The sequence below is a fragment of the Dromaius novaehollandiae genome, chromosome 3 (genome assembly GCF_036370855.1).
Source record: "Dromaius novaehollandiae isolate bDroNov1 chromosome 3, bDroNov1.hap1, whole genome shotgun sequence".
Taxonomy (NCBI): domain Eukaryota; kingdom Metazoa; phylum Chordata; class Aves; order Casuariiformes; family Dromaiidae; genus Dromaius; species Dromaius novaehollandiae.
Window position 1 is genome coordinate 32,172,520 of NC_088100.1, and position 20,345 is coordinate 32,192,864.

Below are 20,345 nucleotides of genomic sequence, written 5' to 3' on the forward strand. Positions count from 1 at the left end.
AGTGACCAGAGGAAATTGTACTGACCAGCTGCAGCTGCCTACAAACCCCAGATATGGTTCTACTAGATATTGCACTAGCATCTATGTGGGAGAAGCCATAGAAGGAACTATGAAGCAATAAAATGCGTAGGAAAGTTTTTCAAGCTTGTGGAAGTCTGCAATTAACTAGATATATTGAATTCAGTTAATAGTTCTGTCCAAAAGCTAATGGAACAAACTGTTTCTTTACATATTTCTATAGCCATTTTCTTTCTTTCTTTTCCCCCTCTGCCCCCTCCTTCTTCTTCCCCTGGGACTTATGTCAGCATTTTGTGTACTTTCTGAGTAAAACCATTTTTGTGTTAGCACAGAGAGGATGCCATACTACTCCTGCATAAGAAATCCAGACAGTTTGTATTAATGCGCATTCTGGTTACAAAGTTGGTTAATATTTATTTTGTAGCCAAGAATAATTGGAAAGTGAAAACCCTCATTTCACTGTGTACCATTCAGAAGTAGATGGGATACTCTGCAGAACACTGCTAGGATGCTTTGGGGGAGCCAACAGTCTCTTCTGAGAATCAGTCACCTCTGACTTTTAAGGTTCTGATTGACTTTCGGGGGCCTGTGCACTGTTTCACCTACCACTGGGTTCAGTAAAAGCTGAGGATACTCAGCAGCTCTCGAAGATTGCTTTACGTTTTGCACATCCTGAAGAAGAAGCCGTAAAGGTCTCAGAATTGCTTCTTTATTTCAGCAGCTTGTTCGTGCTGTCATCATGAACAATTATGCTGAAAAATGCTTTTTCTAATGCCCGTGTGTTCTGTGCCGTTAACAATACCACAAGTCATTATTAGATGGTACACCCATAACCAGACCAATATATTTACACTGGGAAGTTCTCAGGGCATGTGACATAAAAATAACCATAAGGGCCAAACCAGCATGGTTTATAATGCCATTTGATAGCTAAGGTTTATATGTAACAGCCTTACAAATACTATTAAACAGTCTAGGCATAAAATCTGTTTGACTTATACCTAAATTTTAATGATTGTCCACTTGTCAAAAAGAAAACACTAGCCATTGGTGAGTAGAACCTTGCAAAGCTGGTATTTTTCTTTTGTATTGTACAGTTTTCCTACTTTGCATTTTTATACTGTTAACAGATGTTTTTTCTTCTTTGTTCCTACAGAGAGCACATGGCACCTCTCTTCTCTCCTAAAAACGTACACCTACATTGGCTGCAAGATTTTAGCTTCTCCTTTAAAAACTAAAAAGGTTACTCAATAAGAATAAAAATTCCCATAACATAACATAAAAAGAAAGATAAAGCCAATGGGACCACAGATAAGAGTTGCTGTAAATAATACTCAACTGTAAACTTTGAAATTTCAGAAATCTTTTTTTTTTCCTTCTCCTAAAAGGCATAGAACACATGCTTCAGAGTTATATATAAAATGAAATGATAAACCACATCCAGATTAATACATATGCATTAGTAAAATAATTTTAAGTATTGAGCCTTTGTGTACAGCTGAGAAGAGAAAGAATACACTTCTTATTGCAGGAAACTGTTTTACTTCCACAACCACCACAGAATCAATGACGGCAGTATAAATTCTTCTATTGGATAATTAAACTTCTGATTTTTTACCACAAACACTGGAACATGTTAAGATTTGTTGTAACTCCCAGTTTGGTTAAAATGATCCATTCAAAATGTACATATTTCCTGATCTTTTGAAGGTCTATATGGTTTCCCCATAATGCTGTGTGGAAGGAATACATTTATTTTTTGAGATATTTCTGTATGAGTTTTATTTTTATTCAGGCAGATTATGGAATAACTTTAACACTGTAGTTTTTATTGCCCAGGCCTAAATTATAGTCACATCTGTGGTTTCTGAATCAAGCCATGTACCTGTCTGCTGATGAAAAGATTCTGTGTCCCTCTTTATTCAATGAAATAATTTGATTAGGATCAATGGATTACAGTTTCAGGTAAAAGCAGAAAAGGACTTTGCTGTTTCATCCAAGATAAAACTAGGACAGGCATCAACATAAAATTCCGATCAGAAAATGACGTCTCCAAAAATTCCTCGTTCTGGATTAGAAAATATCTTTTCATCAGCAAGAGCTAGCTTAGAAGAGCAAGAATGGGAAAAATTCCTGTATTCAGAAACTCAGTTCAACATCCAATATTATTTCTCAGACATCATGCATTGAGTCATCGTGACCTGAACTTGCAGGGTAACTCTGTGCCAGACGCTGTCTAGAATAAGTTGCTCCCTCACACCTTCCCCACACAAACAGCTCTTTGAAACTACTGTGTGATTTGGTCATATTTTAGACTGACCTGGGTTAAAATAAAATGCTTTCCCAGCCCACGTAGCATTTTAATAGTTCTCCTCCATGAAGTACTGAGGGAAAATGAGTGGCATAAGCACAAGTGGCAAACATAAGTGGTTTATCTTCTACATTAGTTTTTTAGATAGGATCTGTAAATGGAGGAAACTTTTTTCTATTTAGTTTTTATTGTGAGCTATGACAGTCACTTAAGTAAAATATTTTATTATAAATGTTTCACAAAAAATGCGTTACTTTTGAGCTTCATAGATTAACCGATTTTGAGAGCACTGTTTGTACTTATACACAGAAACTGGATACTTTGGTCCCATTACGAAAATGTACTTGACCCTTATTTTTCTTTTCTTATGAGGCCTGAATTTTAATGAGGCCTTTAAAGTTCTCACTCATGTCAGCACAGTGCGTTTCCTGTTACTGATTTTGTTCTCATGCAGCGTTTGCTTAAATACTTCAGCTGACTATGAAAATGAGAACACTGCATAAGTCTAGTTCAATTTTTTGACAAAACATACAAAGAAATATTTTTATCTCTGTTATGAAACATATTTATTGGCATTATATAAATACTTAATATATCAAAGGTATATTAGCTGGAAAGTTAATCTCGAAGACTGTCAACATTAATTAATGTGCATTGAACATGTAAATTAAAAATGTGTTGCTCCGTAATGGAAAAATGAAAAATTCAAGGTATGATTAGATCCTGCATCAATGAGTTGTACTTTATTTTGCTTGCTGATATTCATGAGTAACTCCATTGTGGTGACTGGAGCTACACTGCACATAAATCACAGCACTGAAAACTGGTATCCCAGAATTTCCCGTGCCTCCTCACTAGAGGGCTTGGTCCTGCGAAATGCTGCCTATGCTTACACCCAGCACAGGATGCTGCAGGGCTGAGCCTAAAGCATCCACGATTTCTCTGTATGCCTCTGGAAAGCCTTCCTCTAGCAAAGGTCTCCCATTATTGCACTCTCTTTGTAAGTTGAGAGATAAAAAGAAGTTTTCTGCAAGAATGGTGCCAGATCCTCTGAACTGCCTGACAGCGTTCAGGCAGCAAACTCAGAGCAAAAGTGCTGTGCTTTCACATCCTCTTCAAGGGAAGGGAGCCCACGTAAGGTCTCTTGTCCCTCACATGTGGTATAAGTTACAGTTTAAATGGTCGTCTGTACTGCACCTTGCATTGTAAAGAATAGCATTCTAATCTTAATTTACGTAAGAATATTAATTGTAAAACTTTTAATATAGTAAAAGATTTCCCACAGCATAAAAAGTTACCTTGAATCAGAGAAGTTGTGGTAGAGGTCTATTTTGTAAAAATATTCATAAAATATTATAATATGCATATGTGTGTAGGCACACATTTATACCTATATATACAAATATAAATATATATATAATTCAGTTATCTCTCATGTATTTCTAGGATGTATTTAAAATGTGCAATGTAAACTGTTCTTAATTAACTAGATTATTTTTAATATTCTCTTTAGAATGCAAACTGCATTGCTGTTCTCAAATGAATAATTAAATTTTTGTTTTAAATGGTGCCCTTAATGAATACTTACAGAAAAAAATGCTAGTTTTGAAGAATAGATCAATAACTTAATAGAAAGGAAAAAACTCTCTGCTCATTTACCACTTCAAATTATATTTGCCTCTACCTAGAAATTAGAAATTTTTTTTGATTTTAAAGATTTGTCAAAACAACGTGTTTGCCAGTAATACTTATTAATAGCATTTACATAGCATCTTACATAATGTTGTACATCTTTTGAGGCAGGAAGGTAAGTTGTATTATCTTCATCACTTTATAGATTGGGGAGAATTTTGAATTTTACATTTACATTTGCAAGATGCAAGAAAGGTATTTTTGAATGTTTCTAGTGCTTCATACACCTTCTGCCTCAACAGAAACTTCATGTAGTTACAGCTGAAGTTCCTTCCATGTTGCCTCACAGTTCCCAGCATACGTTTCCTAAAGTACAGTACCACCAGAATTTGAATATATAATAGCAAGCTGTGGAAAATTGTGCGTGCTTGGGAGGAAAAGAGGGAACTGTGCTGAAGAGGCAGTAGTCTGTCTATAAGTGCAACGTCCCCTCTGCATTTCATCACAGAAAAGAAAAATCTACTCTGAGGTAGAGGATTAAGAGATCTGCACAGGACCAGACAGGGAAAATAACAGCAGTGATAGGATAAAAAATGAAACACTTGTCTCCCACACTGTGGGCCTTTCTACACCACTGATTTTTATGTAGATTTCCCCATTAAGATCAATGGGGAGTTCTTTTCAAGTACTGAGGGCAAGATATAACCTTTGGTCTTTATACTGAATTTTCTGAAATGAAGAAGTTAGCAAAAACTTCTTTTGCTGGATTCAGCCTAAAAATTAAGCAGATCATTGACTAAATTGTTATTTGGCATTGACACCATTCCCAAAGATGATTCGTTATCCCTGATGAAGGCTTCATCAGCCTGAAAGACAAGTGCAGAAATAGAAGTCCTACAGCGTCTGACATAGAACAGCAGTGTCTAACACTGTCACAGTCATTTCCTGGTGTGGTTTGCACTGATTTAAAATATAAAAACTAAACGTCTGCATTTGAATAATAGTTTTTTATCCCATGTCATGCAGCTGATTTATAGTATGTGTCACTACACTGAATGTTGGTTCATACAATTCATGTTTTAAAATATGCAGGCACAAATTTAAGTATTTATTAAGAGCTGAGTGTAGCAAAATTAAGTTGATGTTAACTGTCAGGATCACTTGCCTGAATCTTACGAGCAGCTTCCAGGTATGTTTAGGAACATATTGCATGAGTCAGTATGTTACTTTTGAGAAATGTCTACACACAAGCTTTCATAAACCTTTATTCTGTCTTTAGAATTTGGAATGATGGGAGATCATACAATTAAAAGTCAGCGACCTCGATCTGTTCATGAGAAAAGGGTCCCTCAGGAACAAGCTGATGCTGCTAAATTTATGGCACAAACTGGTAATACATCAGTTACATTTTTCTATTTACTGTTGTTAATTTTAGCAAAACCACTGCATGTTTCCATAATCTTTTGCTGCATATTTGTCAGTTTTCTAAGCTGATACTTTTTTTGAATCATTTATTATTTTTTTCCACCAGTTAAAGTCCATAAATAAAGTAGCGGAGAATTAGGGAGACAACGTGTGGATACTGAATAATTTAGTGTAAAAATGAATTTATTTAGCAATAAAAGTAGTCTCACACATGCAAGACACAGGACAGCTTATTGTGACATTAATTTTTTTCAAAGACATTAAGAAAGTGCTTCAGAATTTCCAGATAAATAGACTGAGGTCTAACCTCAGCTTCAGGCGTTCATCAAAGTAATTAATTACTAGGAAGATTTTGATGTGCATACATTCAGCATTTCCTATCTTTGGCCCAGTGCAATCCCTTATTCTCTAGCTTCAAGATCCATAATTGCTGAATGAAATTGGCCATAGTTATTAATTGGAAGTGCAAATTATCTAACAGTCTTTCATCTAAAACATTTTTTTCTGATTTTGCTAGAGCAACTGCATCATCTTTAAATAAAGATACTGAAATAATAATACATACCCAGAGTTGTAGTCATAAAAAAGGGAATGTTTGCCAACAGGTACCACAGCTGCCTTTAAAGTCAATGGTAAAGTTTCAACAGGCAGCTGGATTATGTTTTAATACACCAACATAATTCCCCATTCTCACATAGGAAATGATCTGCGCATCTGTTGGTAAAACCTAACTCTTTAGTGGCTCCCTACATACTCCATTCCAGTAAGTTACTACAATAAAAATCTTGTGCCACATAAGTATTGTATGGATTTGAAACAACTTTGTACTCCGTAGATACTAACCTAGAAAATATGCCTGCATCAATCATACATAATGCTTCCAGTGTTATATTCACTTTGGTAAAAGAGCTGTAATTGCATCTAGTTATGTTGCATGTTGACTTCCTTAGTAGTAGGGAGCTTTACTTAACAGATTTGCAGAAATCATATATTAAGTAATCTAAATACATGTATAACAAATCAGCATAGATCTATCTGGTAAAGAATTTAGAGGAAGAGGTCTGTTTCCCTGCCATTAATCTCTAGGACTACTCTTACGGCTAACTCACAGTTGATACTACTGTAAGAAAACTTCAGTTGTATGTCACACATAAATGGAAGAAATAAGCCTAGCACCTTCTTGGTTTCACACAATTTTTGTTCAGGCAAGTAGAACTTATGACTACCTATCTAGCTTAGACTTCTAATGTTAGTTGCTTACTACCTAGAATAACACTTGTGCTTGTATGCTTCTTCTTGAATTCATACAATTACTCTAAAATAAGTAGGAGAATCTATTTTATTTCTTTATAGAAATCCAGAAAACTTTCATGTTATCAGGTAAAACTTCTATCTAATAATTTCTAGTCATCCATTGCAGTGCATGGGTGTTAGAGAACTGCATTATAAATGCACCACTACTACCATCATCTTCTGATATATCGTGTGTGTGAAGTGGGAGATGATCATTCTAAATTATACAGGCTTCATTTTCAAGGTCCTGTTCTGAAAGCATGTGAGATGTATGAGCAGAGCATATAAACTTACATGCCCAATTATGAGGAAATGTATCTTTTACATACTGTAGGTTAATACATTTTAAGTAATACTGTGCTCTTCTGGACATAGCTACTAATTTTCATCTCTTCTTCATTTTGATTTTCCTTTGTAGAGATCATTGCATCTTTTCTTCACCTCTAATGCATTCATTTTCTTGTGATATAATTAATGTGATATCTTCTTAAACTGAATCATAAGGTTTTTCTAACATATCTCATGAATTTACCCATTGACTGAGAAGTCTTTAAAGTATCTTGTAAATGGATACGAAGTTCACAAGATTTCTTCTATTTTTAGACTAACATTTTATTTTGTGTGTAATAAAAAAGCAAATACAAAAGTACAGTAAAATGTATGTATACTTAAAAGGGCAGAGGGACAGGAATAGAGAATTGTCCCAGAGAACATTTATGAAAAGCATTTAATACTGTTTTAAGAAGAGTGGATTTAATCCACGGAGTTTTGGTGGAAACTCGAGCAATTTTCAATGTGGTATTAAAATATGCATTTTCCTGTATGTTTGTGAGTGGTATGAGGTAGTGAAACATATTTTAAATTTTTCAAAAAATATTGTGTGAATAATTTATTGTCCTATATTTGTCATTTTATGTTTTTGGACTGATCCTTCCCTTAGGTGTTATGGGATTTAGAATGTATAATACAGGTAAGTGTTACACAGATCAATGAGGCCTTCCGTACAGTAAGTTCTCTTTCCTCTTACATGTCTAGCAACAGGGGAGATTGAGGGTTTGGTAGCTTGCCAACAGTTAATTTAAGATTATAGATTTAATATGATGGACATAAAAATATAAAAGTTATGAAGTAACTGAAAACTGTACAGAAAATAAAAAGTAGACCTTTTGAAATTCTCATTTCAAAAAAGAAGAAAGAGAAAAAAAGAACAATAAAGGTTTGTATTTTGGGATTATGTAGTCAATTTAGTTTTATTCCAGAAATATTCCAGAAATGTATTAAAAATGGTCAACTATTATATGATATGTCTGTAAAGGTGTTTCCCTCTTTTGAAATACTGTAGAATAAGTAATAACCATACTGGCATCAGTATAAAGTACTCCGAAAAATTACAAATGATGAAAAATCGTAATACATGGTGCAAAAGGAAGTGAAGTGGTCTGTGAGATATATTTATCCTTAACTTTCTCTAGTTTCACTCTTTTTGCATGACAAAAGGCAGAATCATGCTCCAACAAAGATTTAAGCTCCCTACCCTTACGGAAGCTGAAGTATTTTGCTAATTTCTTCCTTTTGCAAACGGACAGTACATATATTCTCAAGGCTTTTAATAATCAATATTAATTTTAAGATTCATTCAATACAATCACGCTTCTTAGTATCATGTTACTGCTATTTTTCGTCATATTCCAAGGATTAAACCCCACTTTTTATCACTAAGCTCTTTGACATTTTTAAATTTTTAATACTTTATTTCTGTATTTTATTAGCTATGCACTGTCACCAGTCTGTGTAGGATAATAGATAATTTACAATGAGTATATATGATTATTTTACACAGCAAGGAACGTCTTGAGAAACATAGCTTTGACGTTTTCTTCTGTTTGACCTTTTATCTAAACCACATTAACAAGGGCAAAGTCAAGTGTTAAACATGTAGGAAAAGACAAAAAAAGATTAGCCTAGAAACCCGTTGTAATATGAATATTTTCACTATATTTTATGTAGGACTTATACCATACATTATATAATAGTTACTGTCTATCTAGAGATTAGACATATATATCATACTATATCCTGTAACATGAACCCAAGCTATGTAATAATCTAATCAAAATGCTAAATTCATGTAAAAAATGATGAAAACGATAGTCAGTGCTTGAACTTCTCCTTTGTTCTCCTAACAAATAAACAAAATGACTATACAAAACATTTTGGTGAAGTTTTGTATGTAAAAAAATCATCTTTTTGTCCTTATCTGTAGTTGTTGCAATTTTATACCATTTTTTGAAAAGCGGGGCAATTTGTATATGCTAATTATAAAGTATTCTATCTTCCTACTAAATAAGAAGCATGAGGTTTTTTTAAAGCTTTGATTTTAAAGCTTAGAACTGCTTCTTAGATGACTAGCAGAGACAAGCATTTTGCAAAGGTTTTGTGCCTTGCTTGTGGAAACAACAAAAAAAAAGAGTTTGGGACAGATGCTGCAAAGGCACCATTCCAAGAAGTCACAGTGTATCATTTACCGCATTCTTTGAAGACACCAGCAGAGACCTCCTGGTTTGCAGACTGCTCCTTGATTGTTACATCACAACTTTTCGCAGAATAGAAGTATATTGACACAACCAAAATTTTAAGCAAAGTATTCAAGATTGAAGGTCATATCATGCCACTGAATTTTAAGCATAAAATCCCATTCATTAAAAAAAGGACTTAAGTTTAAAAATCAATAGTGCAATATAGGCTACAGCATGGCATTTATGCTGATATTTTAATGGAGAAATGTGAACAAGAATCGACAATTATTTACTCGAATTGTTCGATAGGTTCACTTCAGTCATATTCACATAATTTCTGCATTTGCTTTCTGAGAATATTTGTGTAATGACTTTTCTAAACATTAATGCCTTTGGAAGAAGAATTTCAGACTTGTGTGTATGGAAGTTCTTTGAAACTGAATTTAAACACTGCTTCCTGAACACTCATGCAAAAAGTGCTTATGCATGCTTCATGTTAAGATACAGAAATAATATAATATGCTCTATCTCAACAATAAAAAATCAACTCAGTTCAAACGTATAGTATTAATAAAACACACCTGATTTTGTACCTTATGTTGAATAATACTTTATGCAAACTAGTTTTCTACCTTTCAGTGTGATTATGTGAAAACTGAAATAGCACATGTAACAACACAGGAGTGAAAATCTTTTTTGTGTGTGTGTGTGATGTAGCCACAGAATTTTTAAAATGACAAATATTTCAAATTACAGACAATTAGCTCAGGAATTTGTTGAGTAAATGGTTAATTGTGAATTCTTCATTCTGCCTTGCTGTTCCTATCTGACAGCTTTGAAAACAGTGGTAAGTACCACATGCAATAATTAGGTCTAGCACATCCAACAGTTTAGGACATCCGTAGGTCAAAAGCTAGTAACAGAACTGTGCAGAAAAAATCAAATCAAAGTTCCTATCCCACTGTTCAAGTTTAAAATTGGTAAGCAAAGTGCTGCCCTTTGCCAGGAAACTTCTTTCAAACAGTAGATGACTCCACTCAAGAAAAGATGAAGGTTTAGATGTTTGGTTTGGAGTTTTTTGAATCAGAATTCCACAACTGGCAGTGTTCCTAAAACTATTACCTAGTCTCCATTACAGAGTGATTAATGTCAAAGCTAAATCCTTTACTATTATATTAAAAGAGTTGTCTTTGTTCTTTTAGCATCCTGAGCACAGTGTGGTTTCTAGAATGCTGAAAGGCAGTATATCTCATGGAGCTGTAAATGATGCTAAGCAATCAAAGTGTTTTCCTCTGACAGGTGTAATGTGACTGCAGACTTGTAGGTGTCTTCATTTTCTATTCATTGCACATTTCCACAGCTGCTTTTTTTCCATGACCTTTTAAATTTTTAGTATGCTAGTTTTGTCTTTAATTGTAAGGGCAGACTATAATGAGCTTCAGCAAAGAGATGTCTCATTAATATTTATCTCTATATTCGTGTTTGTTTGTTGTCTTGAATACAGGTGAATCTGGTGTTGAAGAATGGGCCCAATGGAGTACGTGTTCAGTTACTTGTGGTCAAGGGTCGCAGGTGCGAACCAGAACTTGTGTATCACCTTATGGGACACACTGCAGCGGCCCTTTAAGAGAATCAAGGGTTTGCAATAACACTGCCCTCTGTCCAGGTAGTGTTAGCAGCCAATAAATAAAATTGTGGATGTTTTTGAACTGTATAATGATAAGAATTTTAAATCAAAGCTTTTATTTTTATTTTTAACATGAATTGCATAGAGGCTTTTTGATTAGAACAGTTAAGTGTAATTTTCCTCAGCTGTGAAATTTTGTCATGTAGATTACTATTTTTTTCTTTCAGAACAGTCAAGGTATTGAACAAGAGTTCTTTCTCTGGCAGTTTTAAATTTTTAAGAAAAAATCTATGTTCTTTGATTTTCATTAAAAATAAAAGACAGTGCAAGTACAAAATACAAAGTGGGGAAGAAATCCTGATCACCAACACACTAAGTGGAGATTGATCAATAGGGCAGCTTGAGTTAACATATATCATTCTACAATGTTATTGTTTAGCCATTTAGAGTAGTGTCTTCTAGGCAATGTGCCAAATAATATTCTGTGCACAGTACTGTCCTCATGGACTTTCTTTTACATCGTTCTCACCAGGAAGGGCAGTAGCTATCCATCAAAGGAAGATCAGACAATAACTAGCCCTCTTACATCCGACACAAGGTAAAGGTCATCAGTATCTTCCATTACAGCTTTCCCACTTCTTTTGTCTCAGAGATCTGGACGTATGTGGAGTTTGACAGTAGTTATACACTAAGGAGAAAAGACAGACATGTTCAAGATATTTGCTGAAAGGGCACATCTCTTTTCTTACCTTTAGACTTTCTATCTGTGGATCTGACTTGTCTGGGATAGGAGGCAAAAGGGAGGGCATATGCCCTGTGACTACATTCATTTTCCTCTGATATCTCAGAAATGGAAAAATCATGTTCCTCTCTTCAGATGCACAAATTCCTCAGCTCTTCTGTAACACTTGATCCCAGAAGGTCGTGAGCCATCTTCAGGTTCTGGGGAAGCTGGCTGTTTTCTGAGTAAAGCAGACTGTCACACCTAGAGAACCCCAGGGGCTTTATCTGAATGACTAGTAATATATAGAAACATATATAGAAACAGACTCTCATGTTGTTACTGTGTAACAATATAACTTTTGTTACTCTGCAACAAAATATCCGGTGGTGACTGCATATCTGATCCCTCAGAGTCTGCATATCAGTATTGTTAGCATTCAGGGAACTTCTCTAATGAAAAGCAACTTAAAATATTATATCTAGGTGAATAATTAGTCTTCTAGAGTTAATCCTGCACATTGTTCCACATAATTACAAAAACATTATTAATATTATTAATTTATGTTGGTCTCTGGTTACAGGAGTCGCTTAGCAATTTAGAAATGTGCTTTTCCTAGCCACAACTCCATTAATTTTTCAGACATCCTTATAATTATTAGCCTAAATATCCTCTGTTCTCATTATATTATGAATCCTGTCTCAGAAAGTTGCATGATTCAGGATTATTTCTGGTTCATGGATAACAAAATGAATAGTTAGTAAACGAATAATTAAAAAACAAGTATGACAAAACAATCCAAGCCTACACATATGTATCTGGAATTTAGCCTAGGTACCTGTACTTGTTCCATACGGCTTTTGGACTAAATTAATACTGCAAGCTTTTACATCTTAGCGAATTAGAAGCACCAAGCATACAAAAATAACCATGGTCTCTGCTTGTAACCTACAGATACAACATCTCCTAGGCATATTCATTATATGCTTGCATGATTAGTAAAGGGGGGGAGGGGGGCAGAGGAGGGGCATTCTGAGACCTGTACTAATGTTTCCAGATAAGTTGTCCCTCTAAAATAAATATACATATATATATGCAGAATGGCTTATGGCTTCAAACATCTATTCAGAAGCTTCAAGAGAATCAGTTAAACTTGAAAATACTAGCGCAAGGCTGGAATGGTATTTTCATCTCCTCCTTTGTATACTCCCTTTAGTATCCAATATCCTCACCGGGATGCTAGGGAAGATAATCTGTCTGTGATCTAGCTGTCTTGGAAAATGTTGAGAATGAGATTCACCAGTGTCGCCATTATGCAACAGTGAACTAGGCCACAAAATCTTTTTCTTAAGTACATGAAAGCTATTTGGTTTGTCATTTCTAGATTTTTTTTTTATTCTGCTGAATATAATTTACTTTTAGTATTGAAATAGCATGTTAAGTTTCAAAATAGTACTCCAGATAATTAAAGTAAAATCATGAAGGAACTGTCTTTATGCTATTGTGGTTTATTTATCTTTGTTCCTGACCAATGGCATTTCAGCGAAATTAGGCCATTAGGTAACTGCAAATGTCATGGGATGAAGAGCCTTCTGGAAGAGTGCAGTCTAGCAAAATATAGCTCATGTAACTGCTGTTGTTACTGGCTCTTTTGTGAGCAAAGGGTATCTCAGGATCCAGTATTGTGCTATCGATCCATTTCTGCTTACTGAATAATTTATAACACAACTAAGACCTTAAGGGGAAAGAATGTTAAATTTCTATGCTTGTAACTGCTCTCAGTTAGTTTGTTTCGCCTTTCTCCATTGCCTTCAACGCATTTCACCACAAAATGTAGCTGAAGTTCAGCAGTTTCAGGCTAATGGGTAAAGCAAAACATGTCAGGAGCAGGAGTACACTAAAACATTTCAAATATTTGTATGCTCAGAACTATAGTTTGGCTGGTGTGATATACTAAGACTGTCACGCTTATCTCTCTTTATTTCTCAGGGCTCATAATAATGAGCTTCAGTCATACTGCTGAAATTTTCATGCACATTTTGATGGATTCTGTGCCTGCATGGGTAGACTAAAACAATGAATACAAGGAAGTTAGCACTATCTTATTGAATTCTTGCACCTTTATTAGTACTAATTTATGCACTGGAAGTTCAGGACTCCGCCTGAGAGGAAGAAAACAAGAGGGAGGAAAACTTAACTGTCTCTTTAGAGAGAAACATATAGGAAGTAGAATAGCTATCTGGCTTAAATGTGAAGGTTGGAGGGCAGGTGTCAGAGCATTTATTGAGTTTACCTATCACGAATTCAGGAAAGATACAGGAAGACTTTCAGCTGCCATACTACAGGAGCAGACGCTATAGCCCTTAAGTGAGTTTAAATTTGTGCATACAAAACTTCTGATTTAATTCAAAAAATTCTTTCAATCTTGATTCTGCTTAGATAGAATTATTCTTCCATATTAAACTATTATACCAGATATCATGAAACATCACCAGCCATAATATCTTTCCATAGTTTAAAGCCAAACAAATCAAAGTCATTTAAACCCCAATAAAAATATCCTAGAATACGCTTGTAGGAGGAGGGCCAACATGGCCTCACGCCTCCTCCCACCTCACAGAAGTTGTGCATTGTGAACACTGTGGGTGTTCACTTCAACACGATTAGGTTCACAGAGTGGCAGAACTAAAGGAAAGATGCTCTGCAGTAATCCAAACTCATTGTGCTAGCAATGTTTTTTTGACAGATAAATTAGCAGTAATTTGAATATTTTTGTCCCGAATAGTGAATTTTGCATTTGAAACTTTGTTATAGAAAACAGTAACTCCTCCGTGGGCTCTCTCTCCATCTGGTATAAATTGGCGTAACTCATCTGGCTACAATTCATCAGATGTTACAGGGTTTTTTTGCATTTAGTGAGTGGTATTAAAGAAAATGTAAATGAAGTATCAAGAAAAATATCAAAGGTAAAAAGAATTAAAATGCCCTTGAATCTAAAGGTGATCTGGATAATACTGCACACTGCTGTGATGCATTTGCATAGATTAATTGCCCTTGATATTTGTATGCTGACATCGGTTGTTTTGTTAGTGTTATGTCTTTTCCATCCTTACTTTACTAGCTATCTACTAGTTAGAGAAAGCAAGTCATATACATACAAGTGGGTACTGTGAAATTTTTATTAAATGAACTAAAATTTATCACAGAAGACAATTTTGGGCACAGCTTCTCACTTTAAACCAGAAACAGATAGAGGCCAGTGTAAGTTTGAATCCACTCAAAGCCAAACACATTGTTTTGGCTCATGTTCAGATACAAAACCACCAAAGAATTATCCTTGTTACAGCTTATATGCAGTTACTCTTGCCAGAAAAGCATACATTCTCTTGGCTCAAGACGATGCCTTTAAAGAGCCCCTCAACTCACGGAAATCCTGTCATTTTTAAATGAAGGCAACATATAACATTTTGACAGCACCAACTCTAAACCCAAATGTAAACATTAGACTTAAACTAATATATATTCTGAAAATCTCAACCTATGTCTACTTAATGTTTAGAGCTTTCCCATTTATTATTTTTTACAGCATAAACTTGTTTTTTTTAATTTGGCTTTTAAAGATTGACTTGTTATGTTTTGTACTTTTTGAAATTCTGGTTGTTTCGCCTAAGCATCTTAATCAACTGTTGCAATATCAATAAATTAAAGTATTTCTTTGCTATTACTAACTGTCCCTTAGATTCTGATCTGACAAATTGGTTTCTCATTAATTCTTCTTATCTGATCAAGAAATTCAGAGTTTGCCAATGAGAAAAATCTTGGAATGCTATGGTTGAGTCAAAGTACCTCTCTAAGAATAGTTAGTACATGTTGAGAAAAGATGAAATGTAATAGCTTATAAATAGACGTAGTCATCAACTTATTAGCTTTAGAAGGACTATGTTTCATGTTTTTGACCAAAATGTCAAAGTTAATCAAGGTCTTTAAAATCACTAGACTAATGTTTGTCATTTTAACATTAATTTTGAATTTTCCTGGCTTTTTTGCTAACATAATGTAGATTGATGTAGTTTTTAGGATATGAGAGCTTTAATGAAGCTATCCATGAAATAACTATTGTATTTTTAGAACACTTCTACATGACTACTCAATAACCTCTCAACAACTGAGATGTTACCTAGTGGGTGAATACCTTCACTGTATAAAATTTGACATTTTTGTCAGACACAGTTTCTTTGAAGTTATCTAAAAATATTTTACCTCAGCATAACATCTGAAATGACAATGTTCCTTAGTGTTAATGGAATGCAACAGAAGCTACCTACATGCAGAATTCCCCTTGATCTTACTGATCCCTTTATGTTAATACATCACTGGGCAAACATCCTTCCCCACCTAAAGCAACTGAATTTTGCCTCAGGAAGTTTTATTCTAATACCTACAAGAAGAGGGTTTTATTTGTAAACACTGGGAAGGTAATATATGCCCTCAAGGCAAAGTAACCTCACGCACGAGAGGTTCTTTCACAGTGATGGGAAGAAGTGAAGACAGACCAGAATATGTTTCTTCTGTAATGTTGTGAACCATTGCCAGTGATACACTGAAAATGTGATACACTATTTCATCCCTCCAGACATCCTTAAATATTTAGAGCTGCACAAACACACAGAATTATATGATACTGAATGTGATGCTCAGTCCGGGTGCTAAGTTTTCAGATTTTTCATAAATGTCTAACATTAACGATATATTCAAGATATTCTTGAAGTTTTCCTGTTCAGGCTATTCTAAACATGTGCAACTGCTTTTTGGTTATGTAGCAGAGAAATACCTAAAGCATGTTTTGGAATATTTTTCAATTCATAAAGAACTGTTTTGCCAAAGCATGTGTATGGAGTTGTTTTATCAATACATGGTTATCTATAATACATTGTTTATGTAGAGCATTCTGAAAATTTGACTCCAACTGTTTCTGAAAATGAAGTATATATGGCATTTAAGCTGAATTTGGTATTGTAAATTAGTTTCTCCTGCAATGGAAAGAAGGCTAGAGAAAGATGTATATTCTAGGATTCCTTATATTATTTTTGTGAAATACTTTTTATATAAAAATATTTGGATGTATTTGTAATTTATTGTGTTCTCTGAAGGTGTTTGAAGTTTGTTGAGTCAACATTTGTTATGAGATCTAGTGATGTGTGCATTGCTATATATGTTAAATCAGTGAATGTATTCATTTAAGGAAACAGTGCAAATCTGTTTTGCTTATACAGTTGTGGTATTTTTGAGGAAGATAATCAAGTATATGTGCTGCCATGTTTCCACCAGAATTTAAACATATGAAACAATTTTAAGATAAGATCCCCAATTTATCATGGTGACACAGTAAGAAGCTATTATATTTATTCCCATATTTTCCAAAGAAAGCTTAATTGTGAGTGCTTCATGTTTTTAGAGTTGCCCTGGGACATAAGGTATATGTCTGATTTTCACAAAGACTGACCACATGTCCCTGAAAATCAGGGCTATTAAAAATATCTCAAGTTGGGCACCAAAGAATCATAATTAACTTTTGAAAAAGTAAGCGATAGTGAGATTAGTTGAAAGATCAGAGAAAAATTGTTGAAGTTAAATGTATTTTATGGAGAATAAGACTTTGAAATCAGAATTCATTAAATTTTCATAAAGAAGATTTATTTGATACCGTAGGTACTGATTTCTCTGAAGCTGGCAAAACAATTCCCTTTTGCAATATTGATCATATTTAGTTTGAAATCCTTCTGTTACTTGTGTGTCTGTTTCTGGTTAAAATCTGTTTGGTTTGTTGCAGTACATGGCGTTTGGGAGGAATGGTCACCTTGGAGTTTGTGTTCATTCACATGTGGTCGAGGCCAAAGAACTAGAACAAGGTCATGTATACCTCCCCAGTATGGGGGAAGATCATGTGATGGACCTGAAACACAACATAAACCTTGCAATATTGCACTCTGCCCTGGTGAGCTTATATAGCAACTGTCTGCTTTGTTACAGTGCGTTCGGTACGCGTTGTTGGGATTTCTTTTATTGTCCTTTGCACACAGAAAAAAAAAATAGTATGCAAAGTGAGCAAGGGGGGTTATACAGCTAATAATTTTAACTGTAGTCGTCAAAGGATATAATCAGGATGGTAATTCTGTTCTAGATACTACACAAGCAGATAAGTCTCGATTTCTTCAAGATACAGTGCTTTGGGTAGGGAATCTTGATTCAGGATGGATCTTGGAGAATCCAAAGACAAGCAACTTTCTGAGTATGGCTTAAAGGGAGATATTCAGAGGTTACACAGTCTGTGTCTGCCACTTGTGTTTGGATTACACTTGCTGGGGTTCACTGTATATGCACCATACAACAAAAATATTTGGGAAAAGAAGAAAAGGGAAAATCAGAATTGTTAAGTGCCTAATTTATGGGAGTTATTTGCTTAAACCACTTTCCAGAAAAACTATCCCTGAACAAGTAAACAATGTGTAGACTTCACATTAATCCTTCCATTTACTGAAATTCAAACTAACTCAAAAAAATCAGTCTTTTACAGTTAATTTAAAAAATTTCTGTCCATAGGTTATCATTTTGACAAAAATTTTCAAGCCATATATATATGTACTGAAGTAAGTTTTTGCTTTAAAAATCATCTCCCTTTTGATTAATGAACTCATTGTAATACCTAGATATTAAAAAAGTGTTAGGTAAGTGTAGTGTGAAAGCTTTTCTTGATGAGTTTAGTCTGACACAAAGTAAAGGCTACCCTTGTAGTAGGCTTCATGCATATCCACAGTTCACAACACTGCTGCAAATAGATTCTCTGTGACTGGAGTTCATCCTGAAAAGGGTTGATAGACATTTCATTAACAAATGGTTATTTGAGGATTTGCAAATGGAAATGAAGACAAAACATGGGTGGAACTTAGCACCTCATAGAATTAAAACTAAATTTCTTTCATTTTCACTAATCCTGAAGTTTGTTTTTCTTCATCCAACAAAGCATACTCCAACTTTAGCACAGAATTTATGGAAAAGTTTCAGTCTTTTACGCAGCTGCAGAAAATATGACTTAATCCACTTTTTGGCCACATTGGCAGCTGTGCAATTTTACATGTGCCTACACAAAAGTAATTAACATGATATATGAGCATGAAGCTGAGTTGACAACAAGAGAAATGCCAAATAAAAACAGCAGAGAAGAAATTAATGCATTCAGTTCACCTCAGTCTTGAAAAGAAGCACAAAAGATGTTACACTGAAGCTGTCAAAATAAGGAGTTATTCGAGAATTCTGGATTTTTAATGGTTCTCTGTACTGGAATGAATTTCATCAGAGGAAGTTATATAGTGGCTACATTTAAAAGTAACAGCTTAAATCTTTGCTGAATATTAAGATTTGCTGCAATTGTAATGCTCAGTTCTATACAGGAATCACTATGATCAGTTCGTTAGCCTTTTAACAGTCTTTCTGAAATAGAAAACTTGCACACTATTGGCTCCTAAGGCTAAAGAAGAGAGATACATGAAACATATATGAGAAACTACAGAATGAGTTTTCTCCAAAGACACTATAGCAAAAATACAATAAAGTAGTCATGTAAACTACATGGTAGTTGGCTCTTTCAGCTCCTATTGACTGCAAAGGCATGTAGCTGTTTACTAAACTGTTCATTTATAATAACTGCTCTGATCTTTCCTACCCTAGAAAATTCTATGTAGCAATGAATAAAACTGAAGAGGGATACATTAAAATGTTATTTCCATAATGTTTCCCATAATATTTTTCATGTTCCACTAACTTAAAAATTCTGCTTCCTCTTTCAATTATTAGCACTACAAACATAGAAAGCTGCTATTCCAGTACTTCTTTAGAAGAATTCTGAAATCAAGGGTTGGCAAGTGAAGTTACTAATTTTCAGCACTTGTGCTTTTGTGGCAACCATAATTATAAAAACAGGTTTTCAAAGAAGACTATTAATCAAATAACATTGTATTACAACCTGAATTTTGAGTTTATATTAGGTAATTGCAGATGCAATGAGCAATTGATGATTGTTGAAGTCTATATGAATACAGAGTTCTGAATTAGTACAGTAAGTAATAACATTTTATAATGCATATCCATTTTTAGAAATATTGTCTAGATCTATTATTCATTATAGAACACCTAATTTTTCACTTGTATGATAACTTAATTGGTTTGTATTTTTATTATTTTGCTTTTGAATATTTTCATTTACCCAAACAAAATTTCTGATACATGAAACTGAAAATAACAATCCTAAACTTTTACTCATCAGAATACTTCTCCAGATTAAAATGTATAGGCTAACATAAAATGCTAAATACGGAACTGATCACCATATCTATGTTATTTAAAATTGTACTTGACAAATTCTGAAAGAAGATTATGCAATATGCTAGCAACGAAGTAGACTTGAGGACTAAGGAAGGCCACTTCTGTTCTATTACATTTTATGTGAAAAGCATATCGAAGATCTGGGGTTATTTACCTTAGAAGGCTGATGGGTGATAAAATTGTATGCAACATTATAAAGATAGAAAATAGACTATGTTTGAGGCTGTGTAGTAACTCGGTGTTCCTTTTCCTATTCAACTAAATAGACTGAATTTTACAGTCAGGACTAAGGATCTTTTAAGTTGACCCATGTAAGTGAACACTGAAGCTGTAAAGAATCACTTTCAAGGGCTTAGAGCTTATATGACACAAGATTGGCCCCCACTTCTGCCTAAAAGCACGAACAAGACTTTTTCAGAAAAA

At 34.3% G+C, this 20,345-nt stretch overlaps 1 protein-coding gene across 1 annotated transcript in view; it reads left to right on the plus strand.

The window, feature by feature from the left end:
• Positions 1-20,345, plus strand: part of ADGRB3 (adhesion G protein-coupled receptor B3) — a 454,386-nt gene that overhangs the window by 173,684 nt on the left and 260,357 nt on the right. Inside the window, exons 3-5 of the mRNA XM_026095915.2 lie at positions 5,241-5,351; positions 10,700-10,861; positions 17,374-17,538. Coding sequence (XP_025951700.1) covers positions 5,241-5,351; positions 10,700-10,861; positions 17,374-17,538 — 438 coding nt within the window. The remainder of the gene's footprint in view (positions 1-5,240; positions 5,352-10,699; positions 10,862-17,373; positions 17,539-20,345) is intronic.